The 27,456-nt window shown below is 48.5% G+C and overlaps 4 protein-coding genes across 9 annotated transcripts in view; 2 read left to right on the top strand and 2 right to left on the bottom strand.

The window, feature by feature from the left end:
* RAF1 (Raf-1 proto-oncogene, serine/threonine kinase) overlaps nt 1–1,707 on the top strand; it is a 37,823-nt gene extending 36,116 nt beyond the window's left edge. For all 4 annotated transcript variants that reach the window (XM_085073076.1, XM_085073078.1, XM_085073077.1 and 1 more), the window contains one exon: nt 630–1,707. In XM_085073076.1, coding sequence (XP_084929202.1) covers nt 630–770 — 141 coding nt within the window. In that variant the 3' untranslated portion in view covers nt 771–1,707. The remainder of the gene's footprint in view (nt 1–629) is intronic.
* Nucleotides 1,708–2,408: 701 nt separating this feature from the next.
* Nucleotides 2,409–12,244, bottom strand: MKRN2 (makorin ring finger protein 2). 2 transcript variants are annotated; one of them, XM_085073081.1, is made up of 8 exons: nt 12,114–12,244; nt 10,631–10,759; nt 9,444–9,595; nt 8,423–8,736; nt 7,447–7,661; nt 6,402–6,512; nt 5,273–5,417; nt 2,409–4,761 (listed from the first exon to the last, which is right to left on the bottom strand). In XM_085073081.1, exons 1-8 carry the CDS (start codon nt 12,137–12,139, stop codon nt 4,618–4,620), a joined length of 1,236 nt encoding a protein of 411 aa, XP_084929207.1. In that variant the 5' UTR covers nt 12,140–12,244; the 3' UTR covers nt 2,409–4,617. The 2 variants fall into 2 exon arrangements, with proteins under 2 accessions (XP_084929207.1, XP_084929208.1); XM_085073082.1 differs by lacking the exons at nt 9,444–9,595; nt 10,631–10,759; nt 12,114–12,244 and adding an exon at nt 9,031–9,261.
* A 35-nt stretch (nt 12,245–12,279) lies between these two features.
* Nucleotides 12,280–16,550, top strand: MKRN2OS (MKRN2 opposite strand). Its single transcript, XM_085073083.1, has 4 exons — nt 12,280–12,476; nt 12,992–13,041; nt 13,669–13,831; nt 15,829–16,550. Exons 1-4 carry the CDS (start codon nt 12,280–12,282, stop codon nt 16,073–16,075), a joined length of 657 nt encoding a protein of 218 aa, XP_084929209.1. The 3' UTR covers nt 16,076–16,550.
* A 641-nt stretch (nt 16,551–17,191) lies between these two features.
* Nucleotides 17,192–27,332, bottom strand: TSEN2 (tRNA splicing endonuclease subunit 2). Of its 2 annotated transcripts, none has more exons than XM_085073079.1 (11): nt 26,120–27,332; nt 25,281–25,362; nt 24,566–24,602; nt 22,356–22,839; nt 22,176–22,253; nt 21,641–21,691; nt 20,858–20,996; nt 19,200–19,236; nt 18,442–18,553; nt 17,942–18,031; nt 17,192–17,510 (listed from the first exon to the last, which is right to left on the bottom strand). In XM_085073079.1, the coding sequence occupies exons 1-11, from the start codon at nt 26,291–26,293 to the stop codon at nt 17,451–17,453; spliced, it is 1,344 nt and encodes a 447-aa protein (XP_084929205.1). In that variant the 5' UTR covers nt 26,294–27,332; the 3' UTR covers nt 17,192–17,450. The 2 variants fall into 2 exon arrangements, with proteins under 2 accessions (XP_084929205.1, XP_084929206.1); XM_085073080.1 differs by having other exon boundaries at nt 26,074–26,211.
* Between the last annotated feature and the right edge of the window lie 124 nt (nt 27,333–27,456).

Here is a 27,456-nt window from a genome sequence, read left to right as displayed (position 1 = left end):
TGTCTAGAGATCAGCCAAACCCCACCCTGACACTCTGAAAATGAAATCTATCTCTGCACAGGCATTTTACTGTAGTGTAAAGTTGAGGGAAATGAGAGGCCACTCCTCCTTTCCTTCCCCACAACTTGGAACAAGCAAACAAGATCCACTGGGGATGTAAATTCATGGAGCAATTTTTGGTATTTTTACGAGGGGTACTTTACCTTTTCCTGCCACTATGAGGATGATGAAGGTAGTTTTTAATACTCAAATAGCTGGAAATAAATATCAGCAGATTTTGGAAGAATAACTTTTTGCTGTTGTAATCAAGTATTGTTTGAAAAGGTCTTTCTAAATGTCAGGCAGAAGATGCAGTTTGTTCCTTGCTGCTGTACTGGAGGATGGTTTAGATGTTTGTTAATTGATCCTAATGTCTGTGAACTGATGAAAAACACCCTAGGGCTCCTCACAGCACTGACATGGGGTGGCAGAGTTGGATTTCTCCAGCTGGGAGGTGTTTTCAGTGCCCCGTGGAGCATTAAAGATACTCTTAGAGCCATAGTTGAATTGAGCAAGGAATGAATGAACGTTTGAGGTGGAAAGAGGGAGCTGCTGTTGCCCAGGCTGTTCTAAGCTGCTGTTCCCCTCAGATCCTGTCGTCCATCGAGCTGCTGCAGCACTCTCTCCCCAAAATCAACCGGAGCGCCTCGGAGCCGTCGCTGCACCGCGCCGCGCACACCGAGGACATCAACTCGTGCACACTGACCTCCACCAGGCTGCCCGTGTTCTAGAGCTGCTGCTGCCCTCCAGCTCCCCCAGCTCGGGAGCAGCAGGAGGAACACGCCTTGTGCTTCCCACCATGCCTCGGTGCCCAGGCTCAGCGCCAGCAGATCTTCTGCGTCCCACGCCTACAAAGAAGCTGCTACGGATTTGTGCAGTTCTCAGCCTGCAGGGACACAGCTCCTCATTGCCTTTGCTACCATCTCTTGTTCTGGGAGAGGTAACAGACTACAAATCAAGAGATCTATTACTATTTTTTTAATAGATGCACTTGAGCCTTATTTTCCCCTTCCCAGAAGCGATGGCTGTTTCTTTGGCAGTGGTTCTGGCTGGGTCTGATGTGTGCTCAGTGGGGGTTTTCCACAGCCAGGATGGCTCTGAGGATGGGTGATGGATGTTGTTCTGGTGCTCTGACTGCCCCAAGTGCCACCTCACCGTGGGGAGTTGTGCCTGGAGTGCGAAGAGGAAATAACTCTGGAAATCAGCTCCTGCCTAAGAGCTTCACCAAGCCAATGAATTAAGTTCAAATGCTAATTCAACACAAAATAGTTTTGCAATAGTTTTGCACATAGAAGAAAAACTCTTGCAAAAGGATGGAATCTGTTGTGAATTGTCCTGCTCAGAGAAGGAAGTGAGCCAGTCCTGCTTTGGTCATCTTGAAAGCCTCCCAGCTGCCTTTGGTACTATGGACCTGTTCTGCAGCCCAGCCAGGGGGGAGTGAGGAATGCTGGGGCTGGAAAAGGCTGAGGGATGTTCCCATCTCCTGCATCCCAGCGCAAGCTGTCGTCCAAGAGATGCACTAGCAAGAGGAAACTGAGCATATACAGTTTTTCTTGTTGATTTGGGTTTTAATTTTGTTTTTATTGCTCCTGAGAAAATGCATTTATTGTAAGCCAAGGTTCCTCTGATTATCTTATTTTAATAAAATAAATTAAATTTTAGGTTTAAGATTTCAATGTCATTATTTTAACATAGTCATCCACAGTTCTGACTGGGACATCTGCATTTGGAAAACTCAGGAAGTGACATTCTGAATAATTTTTAAAAAGTAACTCTTAAATAACAGCAGTGCAAGTAAAAACACTTGATAAAACAAGCTCTAGATTTCCAGTCCCATGACAAGACAACTTTTCTCCTACTGCAATGATCTTTCAGCAGAGCTGCTTTGGACACCCACACTGCTGTGCTCTCAGGCTGCTCCCCTGCACCGTTTGCTGTTTTCTCCTGTTTATTAGGGTGAAAGTGAGTATTTTGTCTTGGCTGAATGGTTGTTAGGGGCAAGAATGGAAGGCCACCTCATGATGTTGCCTTTCCGTGAGTGCACAGCAGGGAGTGGTGACAGGGGCTGGCTGTGACCTCTGTCACCTCCACCCCAAAGCTGCTGGAAATGCCTTTGCTGTGGATTGTGACAATTCCTGTGTCCAGCTCTCCCTGGAATGCCAAACAGCCACTGCAGCTTCTGCTTTGCAGCAACAAAACCCCACAAAACTACTGTGAAAAGGAAGAGAGCCAGACACAGGAATAATCTCCAGTTTGTCCTCAGAGTATTCCAGAACACAAGAAGGGTGGAATATTAACCCTTAAGGTGATAATTGACAGTAAGCCTTGCTTCCTAAATAGTAAATTGAGACGTGAAGGAGACTGTTCCATATAGTTCTGTCTGGTTTTTAATAATATTCTTGATATTTTGGCTGCACATCTCTCTAAACATTATTTATCTCTAATTTTAACTTCATTATAATCTTTAAAAGGGGCAAGAAAAAAACCAACCAGAACTGGTAAGCTGCTTTTACTTTAACTCAGATTTTCCAAAAGAAACCATTAACCCATGCTTTGTAAACCAGATTGTGTCTCTTGAAAAAATAAAATATTTTTGATAAATAGGTTTACTTTAGCCAGCACTTGATGTCCAATTAAATGAAGTATGCTGAATGTAGAACTTAAAAACTCAGACTTTTTAAGTCCCTAGGTAGCTTTGAGAATCATGTTATCTTTTTCATTTCAGACTATTTATTCATGGCTTCTTGGGGCAAAGTAAATCAGGAATGTCTTGTTTAAGGTAGAGAACAGCCTCTCCATTGGTTTGTTTGGTGTATGACTGACAGTATTTCTAGAAAAAAAAAAGAGCAGGAGCAGATGGAGATGAGCTTCAGTGGGGGGTGAGGGCTGTGGAAGTATTTTGGGGTAGAAAGGGTGCTTGGGTGCCCTTGGAACATTCACTTAGTGTATGACATCTTGCTTAGGCATAATTTGCCTTCACCTTTGTAATTAGTGCTGGCTAATTGCACTGACAGGACTTAAGAGCTCCCCTGGAGCCTTCATGGGCCAGTTTTATCGAGAAGCTGAGAGTTGATGTCTCTTACAGACACTGCTACAGCCAGGGCTGACTGCAGTGAGCTCTGCTAAAAATTAACTTCCAGGGGGAAATCATGATGGAGAAGTTGGATTTCCCAGGTCAGAGCAGAGGGCACAGCTGGCAGGGTCAGTGTGGGGAAGTGCAGGGCAGAGGGGAGGAGCTCTCCCTCTCCCAGCTGCAGTGTCACCATCCTGACCCAGAAATGCCAGCAGCAGCTGAATGGATAATCCTGGAGTGGCTGCTTTGGTGCCATTTACAGATGGTTGAATCCCAGATTAAGGTTCCTGCTGTTTCCAGCCTGGTGTCACCAGCCCAGATAATAACCAAACCACTCCATCCCTGCCTTCCATTGCAACCAAGCTCTGTTTACATTTACAAGCACTGATCAGTCAGTGTCTCACTCTCAGCCCAAGTGGTTTGCAAGGCCCTGAGTCAGTCTGACAGCTCTGACTCAGGTGTGTCCATGCTGTTACTCAGCAGCCATTTCACTTGTGTGCACACTGAATTCTTGCTTTAACTGCAAAATTAATACAAATGACTGAGCAGAACTAACTTCTGGTATCAAATGTCACAATCAAACTGCTTTGGCCACACAAACAGAAATCACATTTTTAACAAAAGCAGAATTCAGTAACAATTCTGTTAACTCAGCAGAGATGTGCATTAATCCCTCACCCCTCCTGGGCCTTCAGCATTGCTGGCTTTGCTGTGGAGAAGGCAACTGGAGGAGCAGCAGAGCCACTCCTGGTCAGGACTGGCCAGCAGTAGTGACAACACCTCCCTCACACTGCAGTTTCCAAGCTCCACTTTGTGCAGGAAATGCAGTTCAGCTCTGCCCTGTGCCACCAGCGTTCTCTGCCTGAGTTTAGGAATCAGTGCAGCTGCATTTGCTTCACAGCAAGTGCTCCAGAGCCACTCCTGCCTCTGTGCACTTTAATTAGTGTAAAACAGGTAGAGACTCAGCTGGCAGCACACTGAGAGCCAGGCCCTGGCAGCCCCAGACACTCCCCTAGGAGTGCAGGAAACTACTCTGAACTCCAGGAACTATTTGAGGTATAACATACCAGCTCCTGTTTAAAGAGAAAACCCTACACTGACCATTATTCCCAGTGGGTTTTGTAGTTATACATTTAGCTGGTTTAGTGGAGAAAAAAAACCCAAAAGCACCCAAACTCTATTTAGCAACAGTTTTTACCAGCTTAAGCTTTCACTGGACCTGGATTTACACTACCACTCTGCTCACAAGACAGCATATGTTAGGCCAGAGAGGGAGAAACCCTTCCTGGGACTAAGGGATTTTTTTCCATGCAGCCAATTTATTTTTTTTAAAATATATTTTAGTCTTTTTTTTTTTTTTTTTTGCCATATAAAAACTATCTGAAAACTTTACCAGGACTGCACAAGTCACCACCAGGGCACATTTGTTCTACCTGTGCTGGAGAGAGTAAAAGCATGGCTAATAAATAGCTGCATTGCTGGGCTCAGAGGGGCTGTGGGTGTCCTCAGGGGGCAGCAGTGGGATCCTCCTCAGCCCCAGAGAGGTGCATGAAGAGCTCCCCCAGTTCCGTGACCTCGTCCTCCGTGCTGGGCGCGCTCCTGCTCTCCCTGTCCTCGATAAAGTCCCACAGGCGCACCGAGTTGAAGAACTGCAAGAGAGAAAAGGCTGCCTGAGCACCAGCCAGCCCCAGAGCCGGCACAGTGCTGCCCTCGGCAGGCACTGCCTCATTCAAAACCAGGCACAAGTCGAGATCCCAAAGCTGGGTTTGTGCTGCTGAGTTCAGGGTGGCAGCCAGGCTCACGTGCCCCAGAACAGGCAGCGAACCCAGCTGGGCTGCGCTGAGGGCAGGCTTGGGGCAGAGCCACCACCACTTTCACCCTTTTCAGCTACCCTCACTGCTAGCACAGCACAGTCAGTACTGTGGGTGAAAGCTTTAAAGGCAGGATTCCTGAGAGGAAAGCTTTGTCACAGAAGGTTGAAAAACCAGTGACAATATTTTGCAGTTAACTGAGTGGCGCCTTCTCCCTCCCCCAGGAACAAACCTTTGCCCAAGGAACACTGAAAGGAGGTTTTTGCACTTGTCCTGCATAGCAGAAACCATCCCCAGCAGCTCAGGGGACCCCAAGAGGAGGTTTGGGGCACAGCAGGGCACTCCTTACCCGCACAGTGCCCTCGGAGCTGAGCTGTTTCCTGGGTTTCTCAGGCTCAGCTCGCGTCCCGTCGGGATAAGCATGGAGATAAAGACACTTCCCTCCAAAGGGACATGTTCCCTTCCCTTGCTCAAAGTACTTGCAGGGCTTTTTCCTGGGTTAATGAGAAGAGAGAGGGTTAATGCCTGCAGCTGGAAGGGAAGGAGAGGCAGTTCAGTCCCCACAGCTTCAGTGATGCTCCTGGTAACAGCCAGAGCTTTGGCCTCCCATTCCCCAGCTGAAAGCAGCCAAAGAGAGGGCAAAAATCATTAGAAGTGGAAAAAAAACACATTAAAAAGCATCATAAATCAAATACAACGGAACTGTTCTAAGATGTGGAAAGTGAAGGATGTTCAAAGAACAATTTTTCTAGCCGATGTTTTCTCCTGCATTTCCTACCAGTATATTTTTGTGACCCAATTCCTCCCTTCACCTGCTTTGAAAGGTCTGTGCCAATACTTGGTTAATTTAAGTTTCCCTCAGCTCTGCTGGTCCCCCAAGCCGTCCTGGCTGCACAGCAGTTTGGTACAGGGTGGATCCTCACAGGATCTGCGGATTGGATTGTTCTACACTGAAAAACTGCTGAAGAGGAAACTGCCAGCCCAGCTCTGCCTGTTCACCTTGCAAGGAGGGAGCAGGAGAGAAGGGGCAGTTTCTCACTGCTCTGTGAAGCACAGGCCTCACACATTCCAGCCTGATTGCTGTTGGACAGCACAAGGAATGCACTCCTGGAGTATTTGCCATTTCCAGCAGACATTACAAAAGCCCTGTGAATTTGTATCCCACTGTTACATTTTCCCTCTCCTCAGTCACCAACAACCTTCCAGGCAATTATGGCTGAGGGATCCACAGGAGTCACACAAAGCCAATTTTGGCAAGTGAGCTGAAATAACTTCAGCATTTCTGAGCACAGTGAGGTTGAATTTCTGAACTACAATTACACAGCCACGAAGTTAAGCAGAAGTGTGAACAGAGATGAGCAGCTCTCTGTAGAATGGTCTGTAATTCCATTAAGTTTAAAAATAAAGGCTCAGCAATTGACAGAGTCTTAGAGCAGCTAAAGAACAATGCGAGAAGTGTGGGTGGTTCCTGAACTTACCCCACTCCCTGCTTAAATGCTTCAATCAGCTCATTTTTCTTCTCCTGGTCTTCCACCCAGTATACACTGGGGATGACAAACTCGGAGATCACCCGGCACTCGGGACAGGACCTTGAGGAGCAGGACAAAAGAGATGCTGTTACCTCCAGAGACTGAATCCCTCCAGAAATCTGCCATGGGCAGTGGGAAGTTTGTCACCTCAGGCAGCAGACGCCTTCTCCCACCTTAGCACAGCACTTTTGTGTGCATTTGTTGGGAGTTCCACTTGGAATAACCCCGTTCAGGGCACCCAGGGCTTGTGTTTGTTTCTGGACATAAACAAAAGCAACAGGGATTTCCTCAATCTGCACAAACAAACTGCATTCTGTGAGTGCAGAATTCTCTGCAGCAGGAAGCCAAAACTCTGTAAAAACACTCAGTGTCTCAGCCTTCTGAAATACAATAAACTTTTACTCCAAAGTTGTGCAGAAAAGTCTGTTTTGGCAGAAGACTGAAAATATTTCCCACCTTTTCTTTACCATGTTTGTAACTTGAGAGAGATGCTCAAAAAAGGAAACTTCCCTAAGTGGATGTTTTAAATGTTCCCATCTGAGGAAGAACATGTTTGGAATATATTTTTTACTGAGCTAGAAAACAAAGGCATTCACTCAGACACAGATAAATGTGTGGTTAGTGGGACATTTACCTGGAGTAAGCTGTAAGTTAGGGAAAAATCCCATAACAAAGCCCAAACATAGGAAAAAAGTTCTTGGTTTCGCACACAGGTCAGTGCAAGGGGCAGAGCTTTACAAGGTCCCAGCTGTTCCAGAGTCCACTCTGCCCACTGACAACACAATCAGAGAGGGCTCAGCTGCCACAGGCCAAACTCCCCATGGAGGAACTATTACCAAAGGACACCCAGTGCATCCAGCTGCTCGTGGAGGCAACTCTCACAGCCCAGTCCTGGGCCTGGCCAGCACCTGGAGCAGGACTTTCCCAGCTCTGTTAGTATCTGCAGCTCCAGGCTCCCTGGTGAGCAGGCTCACTCCCCTCTGCCAGCACTCACTTGATGATGGGGTTCTCAAACTGCTTGGCACATCTCCACTGGCGGATGCAGGACAGGCAGTACGTGTGGTTGCAGTTGGACAGGATCCCAAACCTCCTCTCCGAGGCTGAGGGTTTCTCATACACCACCTCCATGCAGATGCTGCACACCTTGTCCTGGCTGGCCTGGAAGGCAAAGGCCCTCTCCATGTCGTGCTCAAACGTTGCCATGCACATCTGTCACGGGAGAGAGAGCACTGTGAGTGCAGCCCACCTGCCAGCCTGTCCAACTAAAGGCCCTGTGGGAAGCATCTACTGCAGGGAGAACATGGAACACTCATTAAGGTCATCATTCCTACCTGCCACTGTCATAGTTTAATTTGAAGAACATTAAATTCAATCAGATATTTCAGTCTTTAATGTCCTCTCATCTGTCAGAAATAAAGATGCTTCATTCACCCCTTTCTGCATCTCTGTCATGGAACAGGTATTGAATTATTTGATGCTTCAAACAAAAAACATCTCACTGAATAGGTACCACACTCAAGGTGTTCCTCTGATTATAATTAAGGCTACATTCATTCACCAGAGCCTAATTTTTAGCCAATTAAGGAATTAGTCTCTTATTTCAGGCTTTCCTCCAGCACTTCTCATCCCAGCAGTGACAATCCACAACCCATTCACACTCCCACAGCACTGCAAGGTGAGCTGATGACTCACTCGAAGACCTCCAAAAGACATTCTCCTGGGAGACTTCCAGGGTGTTGTGGGAGAAGGCTGCAGGCCAGTCTCTGAGGAGGATGAAATGGGAAAAACCTCAAGCTGCTACCTGCAGTATCATTGCCAATTCAGCCCCAGACGCTTGAGCAGACCACTCTCAGAACCATTGTGTGGCTAGACAAGCAGTAAAACAAAAGCTCTTTGGAACAGGCTCTTCTACACTTCAGCCAGCCCAAAGCCTGCCCTGAGCAGAGCAAATGGCTCAGTTCCCTCTTTACCATCTCGTGGGCTTTCCTCTGCTCCTGGTCGAAGGGGTGCAGCACCTGCAGGCCGCAGATCTCACACAGGTCCCCGTGCAGGTAGAGGCAGCGCTCCCCGAAGTGACACGTGCCGGCGGCAGCATAGGGACACAGCTGCTCCCCCTCCCCGGGGCAGGGGGCTGGCCCTGGCTCCTCCAGGCCGCTGCAGATGGCTTCCAGGTAGGAATGGGGCTTGCTCTCCAGGCTGTCAGCAGGCTCACTGCAGCACGGCATGGCACTGGGGGCACTGGGAGCACTGGGCCGCTGCTTCTCTTCGCTCGAGCCGCACAGATCTGGGCAGGGACAAGCACAGGCATTCAACACCAGCTCCAGCTCCTCTCTCTCCTCATTTAGTTTTCCTTTCAATGAAGTCTCATCTCTAAGCCCTTCTGCTCACAAATCACAGGACTTTTCCCAAATTACCTACTGAAAAGTTCAACCACAACAACAAAGGTGTTTTCTCCATACAAATACACTAAAAATTCACAGAATCATTAAGGCTGGAAAAGGCCTCCAATAGCAAGTCCAACCTGTGACCAATCCCCACCTTGTCACCCAGCCCAGAGCACTGGGTGTTCCACACTCACATCTAGGTGTTCCTTGGACACCTCCAGGGATGGAAACTCCCTTCCAATGCCTGACCACCCTTTCCAAGAAGGAACTCCTCCTGATGTCCACCCTGAACCTCCCCTGGCTTGAGAATATTTCCTCTTGTCCTGCTGCTGATTGTCTGGGAGCAGAGCCTGACATCCCCCTCACTCCATTTTCCTGTCAGGGTGGACAAAACACTCCCTATCCCTCAGGGGACAGAATGGAAGCCAGACCCTGCACACAGGCATTGAAAGGGACTGCCAGGCAGAGTGTCTCCAGGCAGGAGGCTCTGCGGGGTGGGAGCTCTGGCAGCACCCCTCCAGCTGGCCGTGAAACTCAGATAATCCCAGCAGAGACACCACCTCCCTCCCCGCAGCCCCACGGATGGGCAGGGCAGCCTCCCACTCACTCCTGTCCCTGAGCACCAGCGTCCTCTTCTCCCTCTTGCTGCGCGTGGCTCCGGGGCCGTGCTCGGGGGGCTGCCGGGGGCTGGCCGGGGCCGCGGGGGGCGGCGGGGGGGCTGCGGCTCCGCCCGGCGCCGGGAGCCTCACGTGGTCATACCTGCCGCAGGAAAACCGGGATCAGGGCTCGGCACGGGGCGGGACCCTGCCCCTGCCCAACAAGGACAAACCAAACCCACAGCTGCTCCCTGAAAGGATCCCTAACATCCAGTGGAACCATGGAAACACGCCAGCAGCAGAGCAGGAGCAACCAGGGAAGTAAAGGGGCTGCTGCAGCAGAGCCATGCACATACCCAAATGCTACTGTATTTTTCATGGGAACGGAAATATTCCCCATCTCTGTTTCTGGTCCTGTACATGCCCACAGACATGTGCACCAAGTGCCCAAATTCCAGCAAAACTGCTGGAAAACAACACAAAGTCTGCAGTCATCACTCTGTGGTCACTGTGAGTAACTCAGCCCCATCCCACAACATTCATTACTCGTGAGCAGCTGATGGAAGCTGCAGGAGTCACTGATGCCCAACCCCTGATCCCAGTCTGGCACATGCAAGAGGCAAGGAGGGAACTCCAAGGTGAGACACAGGCCTCTCACCCACCCACCAGGGAACTCCTCCAGGAGGGAGCCAGGGGCTGGCCTGTGGCACACCCCTGATGGCCCAGTGCACCAACACCAACCAATGCACAGCATTCCCTAGAGCATTCCTCGGGGAGTTTTAACCTGGAGACTCCAGGGAATGCTGTGCAACTGCTCAGCCTTCCCACCAACCCAGGAGGGCATGGTGAGGGAATTTTGCTCTGAGGCAGAGCTGCAAGTCCCCAAAATTGTGCAGTGGATGGCTCAGAGCTGCACTGGGAGCTTCCAGCCTCTCCATGCCTATTCCACGTGCACCTGCAGCTCTGACTGCAAGAGCTGGATGGCAAACACACATTAAACCCAAAGTTCAATTTCTACAGAGCAAAACAACTGCTGAAACTGAGTCGAAGCAAAACTTCACTTCTGGCTCTGGCAGAAGTCATATTTAACAAATTAATAATTGCCTTTGTCCTGTGTCCTTGCTCTGTGCCAGCCCTGGGTGCACAGCTGACAGGACATGAGCTCTCTTGCCCTGCCGGAGCACACAGAGGGGTTTACCTGCAGCGGGCACCGTAGGCACACTGCCCCTTTTGGTAGTACTTGCAGATGGTGGAGGATTTGCTGGTAGACAAATCATGGGAGAACAGGCACTTGCTTCCCTCCCGACACACGCCCTGCAAGTAGTACCTGTGGAGAGACACAGCCCGTCAGAGCAGGCACTGCTGGCAGCAGGAATGGTTTCGTTTTCTCACGGAATCATTCAGGTTGGAAAAGCCCTCCCAGACCGTGGAGTCCAAACTGTGACCCTGTCCCCCAGCCCAGAGCACTCCAGGCGTTCCCTGCCCCCCTCCAGGGATGGGCACTCCAAACCTCCTCGGGAAGCCCTTCTATCGTCTGATTGCCCTTTCAGCCAGCAACACTTCCCCGAGGAGACTTGGAGAAGCCTTTCCATGCTGTTTCCACGCTGGAGCTCGCTTGTTCCCCTGGCACCCCGCGGGACCCCGGGCAGCCTCCGGGGGCCGATGCGGCCGGCGCTGCCCCAGCGGCATCCGCGACCTCCCGCTCGGCAGGGGCAGACCCCGCACGGCTCTGGGGGAGTGGGGGTGCTGCGTGAGGGGAGCTGCGAGGGTGAGGGGGTGTGTGAGGGAGGTGTGGAGCGGGGTTGCTGGGGAGTGTGAGGGGACTGAGGGGCTCTGAGGGGAGGCGAGGGGATATGAGGTGGGGAGTGAGGTGTGTGTGTAAGGGGGGATAAGGGGGAATGTGAGAAGGGAAAATGTGGGGGGATGGCGAAGGGGGGGTGAGAGGAGGGTTTGCGGGAGGGGTGTGAGGCGTGCTGTGAGTGGGATGTGGGGGTTGTGAGCGGGACGTGAGGGAGGCGTGAGGGAGGCGTGAGGTCTCTGAGCCCGGCCGGGCGGTGTGAGGGCTCTGAGGGCTCTGAGGGCTCCGGGCCCGGCCGGGCGGTGTGAGGGCTCTGAGGGCTCCGGGCCCGGCCGGGCGGTGTGAGGGCTCTGAGGGCTCCGGGCCCGGCCGGGCGGTGTGAGGGCTCTGAGGGCTCCGGGCCCGGCCGGGCGGTGTGAGGGCTCTGAGGGCTCTGAGGGCTCCGGGCCCGGCCGGGCGGTGTGAGGGCTCTGAGGGCTCCGGGCCCGGCCGGGCGGTGTGAGGGCTCTGAGGGCTCCGGGCCCGGCCGGGCGGTGTGAGGGCTCTGAGGGCTCCGGGCCCGGCCGGGCGGTGTGAGGGCTCTGAGGCTCGGGCCCGGGCGGTGGGGCTCTGAGGGCTCCGGGCCCGGCCGGGCGGTGTGAGGGCTCTGAGGGCTCTGAGGGCTCCGGGCCCGGCCGGGCGGTGTGAGGGCTCTGAGGGCTCCGGGCCCGGCCGGGCGGTGTGAGGGCTCTGAGGGCTCCGGGCCCGGCCGGGCGGTGTGAGGGCTCTGAGGGCTCCGGGCCCGGCCGGGCGGTGTGAGGGCTCTGAGGGCTCTGAGGGCTCCGGGCCCGGCCGGGCGGTGTGAGGGCTCTGAGGGCTCCGGGCCCGGCCGCACCGCGCTCACCTGCACGTCACCTGCTTGGTGCTCATCGTGGCGCTGCACTGCCGGGCCCGGCCGGCTCCTCCCGCCGCGCACGGAGGTTCCGCGGGGCTGGGGGGCGTGGCCGTGGCTCCGCCCCTTGCCCGCGGCTCTGTTCCCGGCCGGACGCTTTCCGCCGCCGCGCCGGGCCATGGCGGTGCTGCGCGTGCGCCACTGCCGCGCGCTCCTGTACTGCCGCCGCGCGCCGCCGCGCTGCCCCGCGTGCGGAGGGGACTTGCGAGCCGCCGGGCTGTCCGCCGCGCCTGTCCGCCTGCCGTGCCCCTTCCGGCACGGCCACGGGCAGCCCCGAGCCTTCCTCATCAGGCCCACCCAGGGCACCTTCCTGGAGTAACCGCCAGGGGGCGCTGCGGGAGCGGGGAGGGGACTGAGGGGAGAGGGCGGGAAAGGGAGGGAATGGGAGGGAAAAGAGCAGGGGAATGGGAGGGGAAAAGGGAGGGAAAAGAGCAGGGGAATGGGATGGGGAAAAGGGAGGGCACGGGGAGGGAATGGGGGGCAAAAGAGCAGGGGAATGGGATGGGGAAGGGAGCGGGAAAGGCAGGGAAAGGCAAAAGGGAAGGGAAAGGGGAAGCAAATGAAATGGGAAGGGCAGGGAAGGGGGAAGGATGGGAGTCGGGCCGGGCAGGGACAGGGATGACAGCCGTTCCCGGAATGGAATCGCCTTTCCCAGGTGCGCAGGGAGTTCCCTGAGCCGCACGGCAGGCCGAGCAGATGGGAAGTGCTGCCTGTCGCAGGCAGGCCGTGCAGGGCTATTCCCGCAAGGCCATTCCCGCAGGGCTATTCCCGCAGGGCTATTCCCGCAGGGCCATTCCTGTCCCTCATTTGCCCCTCTGCTCCTCTTCCAGGGGCTACGACGGGCACTCGGACCTGCACGTCGGGATCACCGATTCCAAGGGTAACAGCCCCCCGGGGTCCCTGCCAGGCAGTGCCAGCTCAGCCCTGTGTCCCCTCGAGCCACCCCAGCTGCCACCCGTGCTGCCACGGCAGTTCCAGCTCGGAATGTTCCAGGATTGGGTCATTCAGAGTTTATCTCACCTTGCAGCAGAGCTGCAGAGCAAATCCATGCCCCTGAACGGATTAAACAGGCACTGAATGGAATAGAATAAAGAGGTGCCTTCCACTCCTGGAATGAAAGGCTGTAAAGGATTTACAGGAAATTTGGAGCTAAACACAGTTTTTGCTAATTCTAAAAATACTCCTAATTAAAAAACATTTTCAAAAGCCACATTAAAAATTCCTATTGGGTTCTCCCTAGAGTAGGCCCACGCTAAAAATATGATTTCCAATGTAGATTTAATACAGTCTAACTTGGGGGTTAAAAATGAAGCCTGATTGTCCTTAAGTCGCTCTGATTATCAAAAGAGCAAAACTTCTTTTCAACCCACGCCGTGCAAATGAGACCAGGTTTTTGCTGGAAGCCAGGACTGCATTTCCTCCTTGGCTGATGGGAAGTTAAGTCACAGAAAAACCCCAGAAGGGCTCAGTGTGTGTTCCCCCATGACCCCATGGTGTGTGTTTGCAGGTGTGGTGTACAGCTATGACCAGGAGGGAGTGCACAGGGCTGACAGGGGCTGGGAGCAGTGCATCAGCATCCCCCTGGTGCAGCCCGACATGGCTGAGCTCCTGCAGCAGTGGGACAACCTCCTGGAGGAATTTGCCTTGGAAGAGGCCTGGCTCCCTCACAGGTGTGTAGTTTAACAGTATGGGGTGTGTTTAATCTGGGATGGTCCCTCTTGGACAGCACAAAGTTTGTGGGTCATCAGAGCCTGGTGTTCCTTCAGGACACACACTCCTGATCACCCCCAGCCTGCCCTGGCTAGACAGTGTTCTGAATTTTTACTCATCTGATGGAGCCTGAAAGCTCTAAAACAAAAGGTGGCTCTAGGGAATTTTGCATTAAACCCCCAATTTAATGAAACATTACTTGCTGCTGAGTACACAAGTGCAGGCACAATTCCATAATTATTTTTCTAGGTTTCAGCAGTTTGAGGTGTATTTGCACTTAAAGGCTGAGCACAGTGGTGGGATTCTTGCCCAGGTCTGACATCCAGATGATGCTTTTGTTGTCACTGGGGAGAAATGGGAAACCAGGCTGATTTCCAGCTCTTCTGGGGACAGAGCAGCTTTCCAGGAAAACCCCAGTCCTGGGATTGTCCCTCAGTAACAGCAGCTGTGACAGAGCCTGCCTGGGTCTAACTGAATGAATGTAACCTTAATATAAAAGAAAAAAACCCATCGAAACAAATGCATTTTTAGCAATTGTGTATGTGCTAACTGTAAAATCTCAGGGATCATACGTTAGACCAGAAGATGGAAAATTTGATTTAGAATTTTTAGATGTTTGCAGAACTTGTAAAGGCAACAGGATTTATGATACTTTAACAGTAACACTAAAATTGACTTAACACCAAAAAATCACTGGTGTGCATCCCTTCTCCAAGCTTTTCTTTGGTTTCCATCTGCCACCTCCTGACACAGTGACCTACTTTTCCCACAATCAGACCAGTGACCACTGAACTGAAAACTGACCTCTTTTAATTAAATCCTCTGCTTATTTTTTCAATGGCCAGGAACTGCACTAAACTAATCCTGTAACTCGTATGGGTTCCAGCCAAGCCTAATTCTGATTTTCTTGGTGGCTTTTAATTTACTGAAGAATAGTAGAGAACAGCTGGGACCAACAGTATCTAAAATTACTGACAGGGGCTGGTTTTGCTTGTCAGGATACAAAGATGCACTTCCCAAAGAGGACAAACTAAGCTTGATTCCCACACAGGAGTAAGAAACACCCTGAATAAACCAGGAGAGGTTTGAAGGGAACAGTGAGCCCTGCTGAGCTGGGCTCAGGGTCACTTTTCATCCCCACACACCTTGCAGAAACCCCCTGTAAATCCCCAGGGCGGGCAGGGAAACCTCGCAGAGATTCCCTGAGAGCCACTGAGAGCACAAGGCAAGGGATGGGTCACAGGGCTGGGGACAAGGGACAAAGGACACAGGGTGGGGCAGCTGCAGAAGCAGGCTGAGCATGAGGCAGATGGCAAACAGGGTCTGGGCAGGGCTGTAGGAAATGCAGCTGCACAGGGAAAGGGGAAGATGCAGGGCAGTGTGGTAGGGAATGGAATAAATGAGTGACCCACGTGAGACAGTTGGGGCAATGTCAGAAATGCGTCAGGAAACAGGTGAGGGCTGTGTGCTCCTGGGGCAGGGGAGCAGGGGAAAAGGCAAAAGGCAAGGACATTTAAGTGGTTGTGACTCCTGTTCCAGCAGCATTTCTGTCCTTGCACAACTGGCACCAATCACTGCCACTGGGGTTTGACTGGCAACTGTAAAAAAACTGTACCAGGACATCACTGATAGAAGGAGCTGGATTTTAAATGAGTTCCACACACAGAGTGAGCTCTGGGGCTGCAGGAAGGAGTTGGTAACAATAGGTGAAAGAGCAAAAGTTAACAAGGTAAAAGCCAAATAAATATAAAAAACTAAGAACTCATTTTTGCCAAGTCTTGCAGGCCTCCTGGTTTTTCTGCTCAGAGTTCCTGGTACCCCTGGCTGGGAAGTGCTGCTTGTGATGAACTGAATCTATTTAAACACTGGCATTGGGGGGAGAGCTTTCCCTGAGTAAACATTCCCCTATGAGTGGCAATGCCTGCAGAGTGCCCTTGCTGAGGAGGTGTTTCCCCAGGTATGAGGAGGAGCAGCACAACTGCTACACCTTCGCTTTGGCCTTCATCAACCGCATGCGGCTGGCCCGGGGCCAGGGAGCCCTGAGCAAAGGCCAGTTCACTGAGAGGTTCCTGATCCCACACACCAGGGAGGCCTCCAGATACCTCACCCTGCACCAGGAGCTGGCACACAGAGACGTCTACATCGTGCCTCTGCCTGAGCCAGAGCAGGACAGCGGGGCTGGAAATGACAGCTTGCTGGATTGAAGCACTGGCAGCAGGGAAAGGAAGGGTTAAGGCTCCACATCTCAGGGTTTAAGGTTGAATGGAATTAAAAACATCATTAACTTCACCCTGCACCTCAGGAAAGGATCAGGATACTGAGCTTGTGCATTTGAGTGAAGTAACACACATACAATGTACACACTACAGAGAATTTCTGTGGGAACTGTTCCTACAGAAAAATGTTTTCTGATTTAACATTCACTGTGTGCTCTTCTGCAAAGACCCTTCACACCACAAATCAGAACTGCTGTGGAATTAAAGGCTTTACAAATGAACTGTGGTGACTTCAGCTGTAGCAAACCAAAATGTTTTCTTCTTGTCCCATTTGTTTACTGATGAGTGAAAAAAAGGGAACATGTACTCCTGTGCTGCTGAAATCCCCAATCCCTGACTGACTGCAGTCACTGTTATTTTCCTTTCCTTTCATTACTAATAAATATAACAACAAATAAATCCAGCCTCTTTGCCAGTCGTGTTTCTTTTTCCATTCTGAACTGCATGGTCAAGGAAAGAAGCCAAGGTGGAATTCAGATGCCTGAATGTGAAGCTGCAAATCCCAAGGAAACAAAGACATCTCACCCACATGGGGAAAGGTGCCCAACACCTGATGAGGCCCCAGAGTCGATTTAAATCATTGCACATTCTGGGAAGAGTTCCTCAGTTCTGAGCTGTGATTGTGAAAATAAGCCAACAAGTTCCAGGGTCCAATTGCATCAACCAAACCTCTCTCCAAATCCAAATTTGTGCAATTGCACCAAGACTGTGAAGTCAGGTTTTGGTTGAAGAATGAATCAGTACCACAGAAAAATAATTTGACTCACTGTCATTACTGCAGGGTTTTAGCCGTTGCATTTGAGGACTCTCTGCAGAAATGCAGAACCCTGTGCTGAGCTACAAAACAGAGTTAGCTTTACAGTCCCCAGCTCTGAACAGGTATTCCCAGCAAACTGTTTGATGCCTCATTGCTCTGGTTTTGTAGCAGACACTCAGGATTCAGACCAGTGGCTCTGCAGTGCCCATTCTAATGCCTCCACCTGCCATAATATTAAAAATACTGTTCCTAATGACTGCAGTGTAGCCACCACGCAAACATACACCTTTTGATCTTTTTTTAATTTTATTTTAATATTTGGAGTTGGGACACAGCTTTCATTTTTTCCCTTTCAGCTGCTCAGTTACATTTTACAGTACAACATTCTCTGCAGTAAACGTGGTACACCTCATTTTAAATAGCATTTATACACACACCAAATGACTATGTTGGTAGGAACTGTTCTGAAGCAACAGTTCGTGATGAGATTAGATAAAAAACAAGGAGAAGTGGTTTTTAAAAAGTGAGTTTTTCTCATGCAGTCAGTTAAAATTCATCTTGTTCACTGCGCTCACGGGAAGAAACCCAACGAGTCACGATCAGTTCCTGAAATAAACCCCAGCAATTATTATGGAAAAAAAATGCCAAAGCTACAGATAATCAGTGAGAGATGGGGATTAGGTCTGTAAAACTGATGTGTATTACGTGACTTTTTAGAAATTTCAGTAGATGACTATTTGCTCCTGAAGTGAGCTGAACTCTCACACATTTCCCCCTTTATTTTGGAACTTATCTTAGCCCTGCCATCTTCACAGGTATCCCTATTTCCCCATGCAAATGCTTACATGCACAGTATCAGCAACATTCAAATTCAGATTAGGAGATTTTAAGTTTTTAGCAAGCCTGCAAGGCACTTCTCATGATTTGGGGCATGAAGGAATTTAATTTTATTGCAGCCAAGTGCGCAAAACCCCAATCAAGCCAAAGAACAATGGACAGTTCTTCCAATGAGCTGCAAAAAAGCAGGAACCACTCACCTGAACCTTGATTCTCTTCATACACTCTGGGGTTGACATCTCCTCTGCAGTCATGTCAGAAGGTCTGATCAGATAGCAGAGCATGAGCTCCTGGGGGCAGCCAGGAAACACAGGAATTTCTATGGATTATGGAAGCACTGTGAAGCTCTAGCACACAGAAATCTCATGGAAATTTCAGTCTCACTGCTCAAAAGGAAATCCTGGGAGATGGAAAGGGCTTTCAAAACAGAAGTGGCAATCAGGACACAAGTATCCCTCAGGTCTTCTGTTCCTCACACAACTTTGACCATTTCTACAGGTGGCAGAGCTTTAATAATGATTATTTAATAATAATTCTTCCAGGATTCACCTGGATATTGACAAAACAAACTTGTTTCCCTCCTGCAGCCCAACATGTTCAGCAGGAGGATTCTCTTGCCAGCCTCACTCCAAGTCTCTGCCCTTTGGAGCCAAGCTGCACATTTATCATTCCAAAGCTGTTTTTACCATAGCACTTTTACCTTAGAAGCATTTGCAGTTGTTCTGTTCAGCCCAGACAGGGACATCCAGCTGAGGGGTCTGCGAAGGGAACCTTCATAATTATCATCCACCAGCTCAGCAATGACAGAGTAACTGGAAAAAACAGCAGGCAGGACAGTTCACAGAAAGGAAATTTCCTTTTTATGAAGAAAATGCAAGAGCTAGAGGCTAAAAACTGGCATTAAACTATCTGCCAGCTTGCAGGTAGCAAGTTGTGAAATTGAATCTTTTTCTCTAAGGAGAAGAGGAGAAATACTGAAGTTGTGGAAATGCCCAATGGCACCTTCCCTCCCCACCCTTCTCCTGATGTTTGTAGCATTCTCTTTGTTAATGCCAAGCTGACATTTATAACCAATTTATTATCTAGGAGCTCAGCCTGACTAGCCAACAAATAAAGACAATTTTCACCCCTTAAAAGTTCCCCCAAATTATATAAATTACCCAGACCATAAATTTTTCTCAGTCAGTATTACTAAATCCAATTATTTTCCTGAGTGCATCATCGTATGAGTACTAAATGTGCTCACTGCAACTTGTAATTTTTAATGCCTGTTATTAAGAATCAAAGAAATTGTGCCATTCAGTACTCTGCTGAAAGGATTTTCACATTCCCAGTGTGAACACAGCTGGCAACATATTTTGAGTGATGAATATGGGCTTGACCAGTGAAGATGCTGAATTGGTGTGAGTGAAATTTAATTTGAAGCAAAGAAATTAGTCAGAAACGTGAGTGTCAAACCTGGCATGGTAGAAGGGAGGTCCTTTTCGATACAGCACTGAAATGAAAGAGAAACACCACAGTTAGATCAGAGTTTCAATACAAATTTAATACCAGGTCCATAAATATTATGAAATGTTGTGTAAATTTTAACTACACAAAACTTCAACTCTTCTGAATTCTGCTCAGAATTAGGTTGTCCCAGCAAGTGGGGAGAGGGAAGAGCAGCAGAGTGACTCAGGGCAGGGCAGAGGTAAAGCAGAAGAACCAGAGGAATTAGCAACTGCTGCAGGGAAGTTTAGGATGGAATTTTTCTGCAACTACTCATGCATTTGACACTGTATCTACAACAGCAGCTGAGCCACTGGAGTACAGATAAAATACCACAGTAAGGCATGGAATTTCTGTTCCAAAGAAGCATTTCCCCAAGTTTCAGGAGAGGCACAGGGTACAAGTGATGAAATACTGTCCACCAGACCCTACACAAGACTTTGGACTGAACCAAGTCAAATGTTTCCATTGCCTGTCTTCCCTTTGCCAAGAGCTGTTACGAGGAGGTTTGTTTTAACTGTCAGAGCTTTTCTCACACAGCTGGGTACCACAGACCTTGGCAGGAAAGGGATGAGCAGCACTTCTGCCAATGACAACCAGGACTGGAAAACTGTCCTTTACAAACAGCTGTGGTGATATCAGCTCTCCAAAGGTGCTGCCAAAGAACAGGAAGCTCAGGAGTAAAGCAGAATTCCTACTAACCCTAAATGACTCCCCTTTCTTTGCCTGGCACAAACCCACAGGCAGTGACTAAACAACAGCTTCAGGCCAGAACAGGAATGAGTAGGGAATGAACTGATATCAATTTTTCACAGGTGATGAACAGCAAAGCCCCAAAAACCCCAGACAGAACAGTGAGGATGAATTCAGGCAGAGCTACACACTGATCTGATCTAAAGGACTTGCTCAGCACAACCCCCAAACTCTGAAACCACCTCAGCATCATTAAACCACCTGCTGGTTGCACACATTAAAAAATATCTTCATTTAATGCACATTCTACTGTAATAACAGGCATTACTGCACTGTTTATGTTGACATGAGCTAAATGGGAGTTCTTGGATTACTTAGCAAGGACAGCACTAATTACTTCTGTAATATTAAACCCCCAATCATTAATTAAAAAAGTCCCTTCTCCCTCTCCCTCAAAAAAAACCAAAACAGCTAGAGAAACAGTCTTAGCAGTAAATTCAGCAGAAGTCCAGCTTCTATTAAATGGGATGAATGAGGTGCATGAACTTTGGTGTGAATTGGGATCTGGATTCAAACCTCTTATTCAAGAAACTGTCACATTAACACTGCAGAAGATGCGTTTAGAAAGGGACAGAGAAACTTGGGAATTTCAGTGCAATCCTGCAGGAATTATGAACCTCATGAAGCAAAACAAAACCTTCCAAGCTCTCTCTTCACCTACTGGATAGGGGATATCCCTTTCCACTGACACCCCAACTTCACAGCTAACCCCAAATGTCTTTTGCCAACTGCAAGTAGTAAAGGCTGCTCCAGTCCTGCAGGATTCAAGACTCATTTGGTGAATTCTCATTGGTGAATTCCTGCCTGGCCCTGGAGTTTTGCCTTGCCTGGAGGAGGAGTGATGGAAGTGATGCCATTTTTGGGGAGATACTCACAGAGATCTGTGCCATACTTCAGCCCCACCTTGGGCACCCAGCCCTTGCCTCGGAAGTAGTGATAGGCCATGTAGGTGGTTTTGAAATCAGGCTTCACCTCACTGAACACTTCCCACAGCTTCACAATGCTCAGGGGCTCCTGGAAAACACACACAAGGTCACTGCACTGAGAGAAAACAGTTCTGCTCTACTACACACAGCAGTACAGCCAAATAGCAAATATCACAACAGCCGAACAGCACATACCACAGTCTGCTGCACAGAGCAGGAGCTGCAGGCAATAAAATACCAAATCTCTAAATTCAAGACAGAAACCTGTTGCTCCATTTAGTGGGTCTTTTAGTTATTTCATAATCAGTCCCATAACACCCTTGTTTAAAGTGTAGGCTGATAAATCTTAAACTAAAAGCACAGGTTTGAATTATTGTCATTACATGAGTAACAGCTTGATAGAATTAATGCTTAAAACTCCAAGGAATTTTGCCATTTAAGGTGAGACTATTCCCATATTATTTCTCCCATATTTCCTGCCTAAGTTACAACAAAAATCCTTTCTCTACAGAAAGGCTGCTTAATTAGATTTGTCTTGGTAAACTTTAAGCTTTCAGACCTGTATTTTCTGAACAGAAACACCATTACTTGTAAGAAAAACTTCCCAATTACTCTGTTTGCTATTCCTTCTCTAGAATTAGCAGCATAAATCACTCCCATACAGGTAAGACTTCAGGCCAAACCATATCCAAACAGCATCCCCAGTAATCCAAAATTAATCCAATCTCTTACCTCACCATAATAAATACTTAAACATCCCAGGGCATACACCAAGAAAAAAGCCTGAAAAAACAAACAGAGTAAGTTTAACTGATAGCCACATTCCTCCTGTGGTTTATATGCAAAGCCTTGCAAGAACAAAGACTTAATTAATTAATTTAATACAAGAGTCCCAACGTCATCCCTGCTGAAGGCAAGGTGTTAAAACTAACACATGAATATATTTAGAAGAAGCACAATTGAAACAGGACTCAAAAAACTGTTGCATTCTTGGTATTTCTATATTTAAGTTTTGTCACTGGTCTCTCTGTCAGTGGGATTGCTCATCTAAAGCAGATGGGATTGGACCCTTACTATTTTTTAACCATCTAATGTAATTATCAGAGGCTATCAAAGCTAAGTTTAATGACAAAGACAATCCAAGTACTTAGGAGACACAGGAGGGCCCTGTACTTTAGAAAAAGGTATTAAATGACATTGTAACACAGATTAATATTTACTTTTCCAGACTAAAAGCAAACCAACTTGCACTGTACTTGACACATACCTCTTCCAAGCTGAGTTGTAAGTACTCAAAAATCCTAAATGGGTTTTTTCTGCATACTAACACTTCCTTCTTGACAAGCTACAAGAAAAATTGACTGTATTACTAAAATGTTAAACTGCAAAAAATACTGAATTCTGAAAGTAGCTTTTTCCAAAAGATTAAGATCTTCCTTTTTCTTACATTCCCTTGTGCATGAGTGGAGTCATCTTCAGGACAGGAGCCTCCTTCTTCCTCCTCTTGCACCAGCACATATTCTGGAGCACATTCCCTTGAGTCCATCCCCTCCCAAGCCCTTTGCTCAGGGCTCTGCTTCACCTCACAGCCACAGTGCACAGGAGAGTCCCTCTGGCAGGACCCTGCAGCCATTTCTCTGGAATCCCCTCGTTCCTGCTCCTTGGAGCTGCTCCCAGGATCCATGGCTGCATCCCCTTCCTTCTCGGAGCTCCCATTCTGACCCTCAGCATCCTCATGGCCAGCAGATTGCTTGTGAAGGTCTGTATTTTGTGTGTTTGGGCAGCTGTCCCCAGTTTGTTCAGCCCCATCCCCTTTAGAGAGGGGCAGCCCCAGGGGTTTGGTGTAATTGTCCAGGATTTTGGTAACAGAGCAGTCGTCGAGCCCTTGCTCCTGCAGGACGCTTTTAGCCCACTGGACACGGCGCTGGTACCTGGGGAACACAACAAATCAGGAGTTCCAGGGCATAAATTCCTTTTAGTAACACTTTTAAACCCTGAAAGGTTCAGCAGAGCTCACAAACACACCCCAGCAGCTGCTGTGCACAAATGTGATCAATGCAGTGGAGCTCCAATTTTTAGGGAGCCTCGTGAACATGAGGATTCTGCTGCCTCCTCTGCCTTTGTTTGGCCTTTACACTCCCGAGGCAACAAACACCATTGCTGAGCTCTGCACAAGCTGCTGTGCAGCTCCAGCAAGCAGGAGCTTCACCAGGCACCAAGTCCCTTCTCCCATGGAAGCCTTAAGCCTGAATTCTCCACAAAATCATGCTGGAGTCAGGAATTGCAGGATTAAAATGTCCAGCAGGACTCTGCTGCAGAGCCCTCACACTTCAGCTATTGCACAGCCAAACACTGAGAGCAGGAGCTCCAAAGCTTTGCTTTAACTGCCTTGGTAACAGCAATGGCACAGCAGAAACACCAGTCTAAAAATCCCAAGCAGAAACTAGAAACTACCTTTTTTACCAAAACCCTCAGCTATACCCCAGAGAAATAATAATAATCCCATCACTGAGATATTTACAGCTTTCAGCTACTATTTCTAACATTTTTCAATAGAGATTTTAGTGCCCTTGCAGTTCCTTCTCTTGGAAAATAACATTAATATCCAGTTGAAACACAGATCTTCAGTCTGTGAAAGCTGCAGGGGGCTGAGTGCTGCTGTCCTTCCTCCAACCTGGACAAATTTTGTACAGTGTATTTTATTTCCCTGAACAAAATCCTCGGGCAGCAATTACAGCCCAGGTAATGAAGAACTGCAAGACAATTAAATGCAAATTCCATGTGGCAACACAAATACAAGTCCCCCTGCAGTCCCCTAATAAAGCTGGGTAATTCAGTGCTGTACTCCGGTATAGAAAAGACACTCCTCTTTGTCCTATTATTTAATTACCATATAATTTGCACTTGCAGGCCTCTGCTGAGGCATATCATTTTGAACACCAATAAAATCACACAAGCAGCAGTAACTGTAGCAGCATTAGAAACAACATTGTTACTGTTTTTCTCACCTAAAATTGACCGCTGAAGCAGCATAATTTTCACACTTAAGTGAGTTTTTTAGAGTTATCATAAGATTAAAACAAACTGAGCAACTCACCTGCACATGCTTAATAGTTTATACACTATTTAAGCAGAATAAAATAAATATGTGGTCTAACATAAATAAATATGTAGTCTGTTCTGCTAGGTGTACAAACTACCAATGTTAAATGATACTTTAAAAAAAGTAAACTATCAATGTATTACAAAAGTTCAAGAGTTGCTTCAGCCTACACGATAAAAATTCCACAAGGAAATGGAAGAGGTATTTTAAGTAGCCTGCCCCAGAAACTTCTTTTCCTGCTCCTCACCTGAGGAATGTTTACTATGCTTGTTATTATTACTATGAATTAATTACCCATACTAGGCATGCACTCAGCCTTGGCTTCTATTCAGCAATCAATATCTGCAAGCTTACATGAAAAACCACCCTGAATATCATCCCCTACCCTATTTCTACTTCTTCCAAAGTGATTTAGAAATGAAGTATTGAGAAAAGAAACAGAAGCAAGTCACCCTCATTATTTATACAGCCAACAACCTGCAAACCACTAAGAAAAATATAAACCAGAACAATCAGTTTCCTAAAAACACCAAGAAAAAAGCAAATTAACTTACTTTTGAGATGTAATTATAGGCATGTTTGTGTTCACACCTGTATAAAGAAAAAACATACATTGTTTCATCCATATAAAGATGTTTTTGTATGATTTTGATCACTGAGGTGGTAATTATCCCCATTTTCAGTCCTCAGTGCAATTTTGGTCCCACTTTTCAAGAAGGGACACAGCAGAATCAGAGAAGGTACAGAGAGAACAGCCTGCACAAGAGAACAACTAAATACACTTTTTTCTCCAAAAAATTGTGGAGGGATGGGATAAAACCCAGTGATAGCCATTAGGACTTAACTGTCATGGGAGAGATGAGTAAAGAATGATTCTTTCTATAAACAGCCAAGAGCAGACTGGGTGTAACTGGCTACAAGCAGCCTAAAAACTTCACAAATCCTTCCCTCATGATTTCAGGGACTGAAAAATCTGCAGATTAAACCCAAGGAAAATTGGAGATTTATATGAGGAAAAGTCTCAGGATTATCCCTTTACTTCAGACTTCCAAAGCAACAATTCAGTGAAGGTTTAGGAGAATGCACTAAGAAATTAATCACATACAATTCATGTTCCTGGATTTTCCCAAGGCACAAGGGATGGGGAGAGAGATATCCTCAACCTGACCCAGCAGATTATTCTTCTGCATGTAATTTAGAAAAATATGAGTGAGGAAAAGTGAGAGGAGCTACTAGAGCAGTGATGAAATACAAACAGGCCCCATTTACCTCTCCACTTGGCCACCAGCAGAGGATCTGAAATGCTGAACACTGGCCTGCTCCTGGAAAGGATCCCTTTTCCAAAATAGCCCTGCAAAGGACAAGAGAAACCCCTATTAGCTCATGGCACAAAAATTAGCTTCTTTCCCAGTTATAAAATGTGGACTGCTGAGATAATCTGGAATAAACAGCAGAACTCCTGCAGCATTTAAGCTTTGCCTAAAGCTTGTTTAGCTGCTGGTAACTGGTTCAGGATTAAACACCTGATTTAACCAGGTATTTAAATCCCATTTAGCTTGGAGGGTGTTGGGTCATTTTTCTGAATTCTAAATATTTGTCAGTGAACATCTCCCATTTTAAAATGTTTGAAAACAACACCTGAAACCAAAGAGATAGCAGTGCACTAGAATGCTGCTGAAATGGTTCTCAGACACAAAAAACTCAACACAGCTTATTTTACAAAGGAATAAATCACTCTAAAGTTAAAAGAATGATACAAACATTTATAAAACATTAGTATTGCAACCCCCTGAGCTTTAGAAACAATAAAATGCGTTGAAAAGTTGCATGAAATGTTGAAAGGAGACATTAAGAAGCATGAAGACTTTGCAGCTGTTTCTTAGCTCACAATATCACTTAATTACAAAATTTACTAGCTGGGATGAGAAAGACTTTTCACATTCGATACAGAATATATTTTTTGTACTGATTTCAGAAGAGAATGGAAATATGGACAATCACAGGAGGCTGGAGGAGCAGGAAAGCATCAAGGCAGCAGATTTGAACCAGTTTTATGTTTTACCTGCATTTAAAACACTTAAAAACATTGTGCAAACAGGATGCAGCACCTTGTTGTAGAGCTGTTCAATATCCTCTGGGTTCCTCACAATCACATTGTTGTTAATGATCTCAGCCTGGCATAGTCTGAAATCCTTCCCCCCTACATCCACAGGAAAAGGAGCCTCGTACGACTCGAAAACTCTTCTTTTCCTTCTTGGGGGGTGAAAAACTGCTTCTGCCATTTCCTATTTTTTCCCTCCTAAAACGTGGAAAGAAAAGATTTAACATTCAGGAGTTAAGGTTCACCCATTTTTCTCTGTTTCAGCAAGACCCCCTTTGCAGCAGCAAATTCTCCATGCAGGGTAACACAGGTTTTATTCTGTAGCTCTTACAGCAAACACAGGCAGAATGTGCTGGAGATCTCTGCTAATATGATCTGAGGCATCCCCTGCAGAGCTGACAGGGATGCTCCTCAGCCAAGTTTATGGGAAACTCGAGTAGAGAAAGGAATAAAGTATATTCAGGAATAAAGCAGAAGAATGAGCAGAAAGCCGAAACCACATAAATGCCTAAATATAAACCATTCTGAACAATCTGAGCTCCAGGAGCGTTTGGACAACACTCTCAGGGATGCACAGTGGGACTGTTGGGGTGTCTGTGCAGGGCTGGAGCTGGACCGAGCGATCCCTTGGGTCCTTCCAGGACATTCTGGGATCCTGGGAATCACGGCAATAAGCTTTGCAGGAAGAGCCGTGGGCTGGCACCGCATTCTCTGCTTTACACCGGAGTTTTAAATGCGCTTTGGCCAGGGCGGCGGGCCGGGGCAGCCCTAGGGCTGCAGCTGAGGGGCACGGCGGGGTCAGACCAGACCGGACCGGACCGGGGCAGTACCGGGGTGTCCCTGTGGGCTCGGGGGCAGTGTCCGGTCCCGGGGTGTCCCTGCGGGTGTCCCTGAGGGCTCGGGGGCAGTGTCCGGTCCCGGGGTGTCCCAGTGGGTGTCCCTGAGGGTGTCCCTGAGGGCTCGGGGGCAGTGTCCGGTCCCGGGGTGTCCCGGTGGGTGTCCCTGAGGGCTCGCAGGGCTCAGGCCGTTCCCGCCACCCGCGCGCGCCACGCACCGTCACAGTCCCCGTCACCGCCGCGCCGCCACCGCGCATGCGCCCCGAGCCCGCGTGAGGGAGCAGCCCCGCCCCGAGCCCGCCTCACGCCCGGAGGTTCCGTCTCCCTGCGTTCCCGGCCCTGCTGCGTTCCCGGCCCTGCGCCCTTCCCGGCCCTGCCTCATCCCCGCTCCCGCTCCATCCTCCCCCGTAGCGAGATCCGGCCTCGCCCCGCTCCGTCCTCACGTGGGGGTGCCGCCCTGCTCTATCGCCGCTCGTCGGTCCGGTCCCGCTTCATGGTCCTGCCCCAT

The sequence above is a fragment of the Lichenostomus cassidix genome, chromosome 12 (assembly GCF_008360975.1).
Source record: "Lichenostomus cassidix isolate B80296 chromosome 12, HeHo_3.0, whole genome shotgun sequence".
NCBI lineage: Eukaryota > Metazoa > Chordata > Aves > Passeriformes > Meliphagidae > Lichenostomus > Lichenostomus cassidix.
The sequence above is the reverse complement of the archived record's forward strand: the minus strand, read 5'-3'. Positions and strand labels throughout refer to the sequence as shown.

Excerpts from the sequence above, each read along its gene's own strand:
- MKRN2 (XM_085073081.1), bottom strand. The coding sequence starts at position 12,139 with ATGAGCACCAAGCAGGTGACGTGCAG. Across the intron at positions 6,513-7,446 it reads TTTGAGAACCCCATCATCAA|GTCCTGTCCCGAGTGCCGGG; the intron begins GTGAGTGCTGGC and ends CTGCTCCTCAAG. Across the intron at positions 5,418-6,401 it reads GCATTTAAGCAGGGAGTGGG|GAAAAAGCCCTGCAAGTACT; the intron begins GTAAGTTCAGGA and ends TCATTAACCCAG.
- TSEN2 (XM_085073079.1), bottom strand. The coding sequence starts at position 26,293 with ATGGCAGAAGCAGTTTTTCACCCCCCAAGAAGGAAAAGAAGAGTTTTC. Across the intron at positions 25,363-26,119 it reads TTGAACAGCTCTACAACAAG|GGCTATTTTGGAAAAGGGAT; the intron begins GTGCTGCATCCT and ends TGTCCTTTGCAG. Across the intron at positions 19,237-20,857 it reads GAAGTATGGCACAGATCTCT|TGCTGTATCGAAAAGGACCT; the intron begins GTGAGTATCTCC and ends CTTTCATTTCAG.
- MKRN2OS (XM_085073083.1), top strand. The coding sequence starts at position 12,280 with ATGGCGGTGCTGCGCGTGCGCCACTGCCGCGCGCTCCTGTACTGCCGC. Across the intron at positions 12,477-12,991 it reads ACCCAGGGCACCTTCCTGGA|GGGCTACGACGGGCACTCGG; the intron begins GTAACCGCCAGG and ends CTCCTCTTCCAG. Across the intron at positions 13,042-13,668 it reads CGGGATCACCGATTCCAAGG|GTGTGGTGTACAGCTATGAC; the intron begins GTAACAGCCCCC and ends GTGTGTTTGCAG.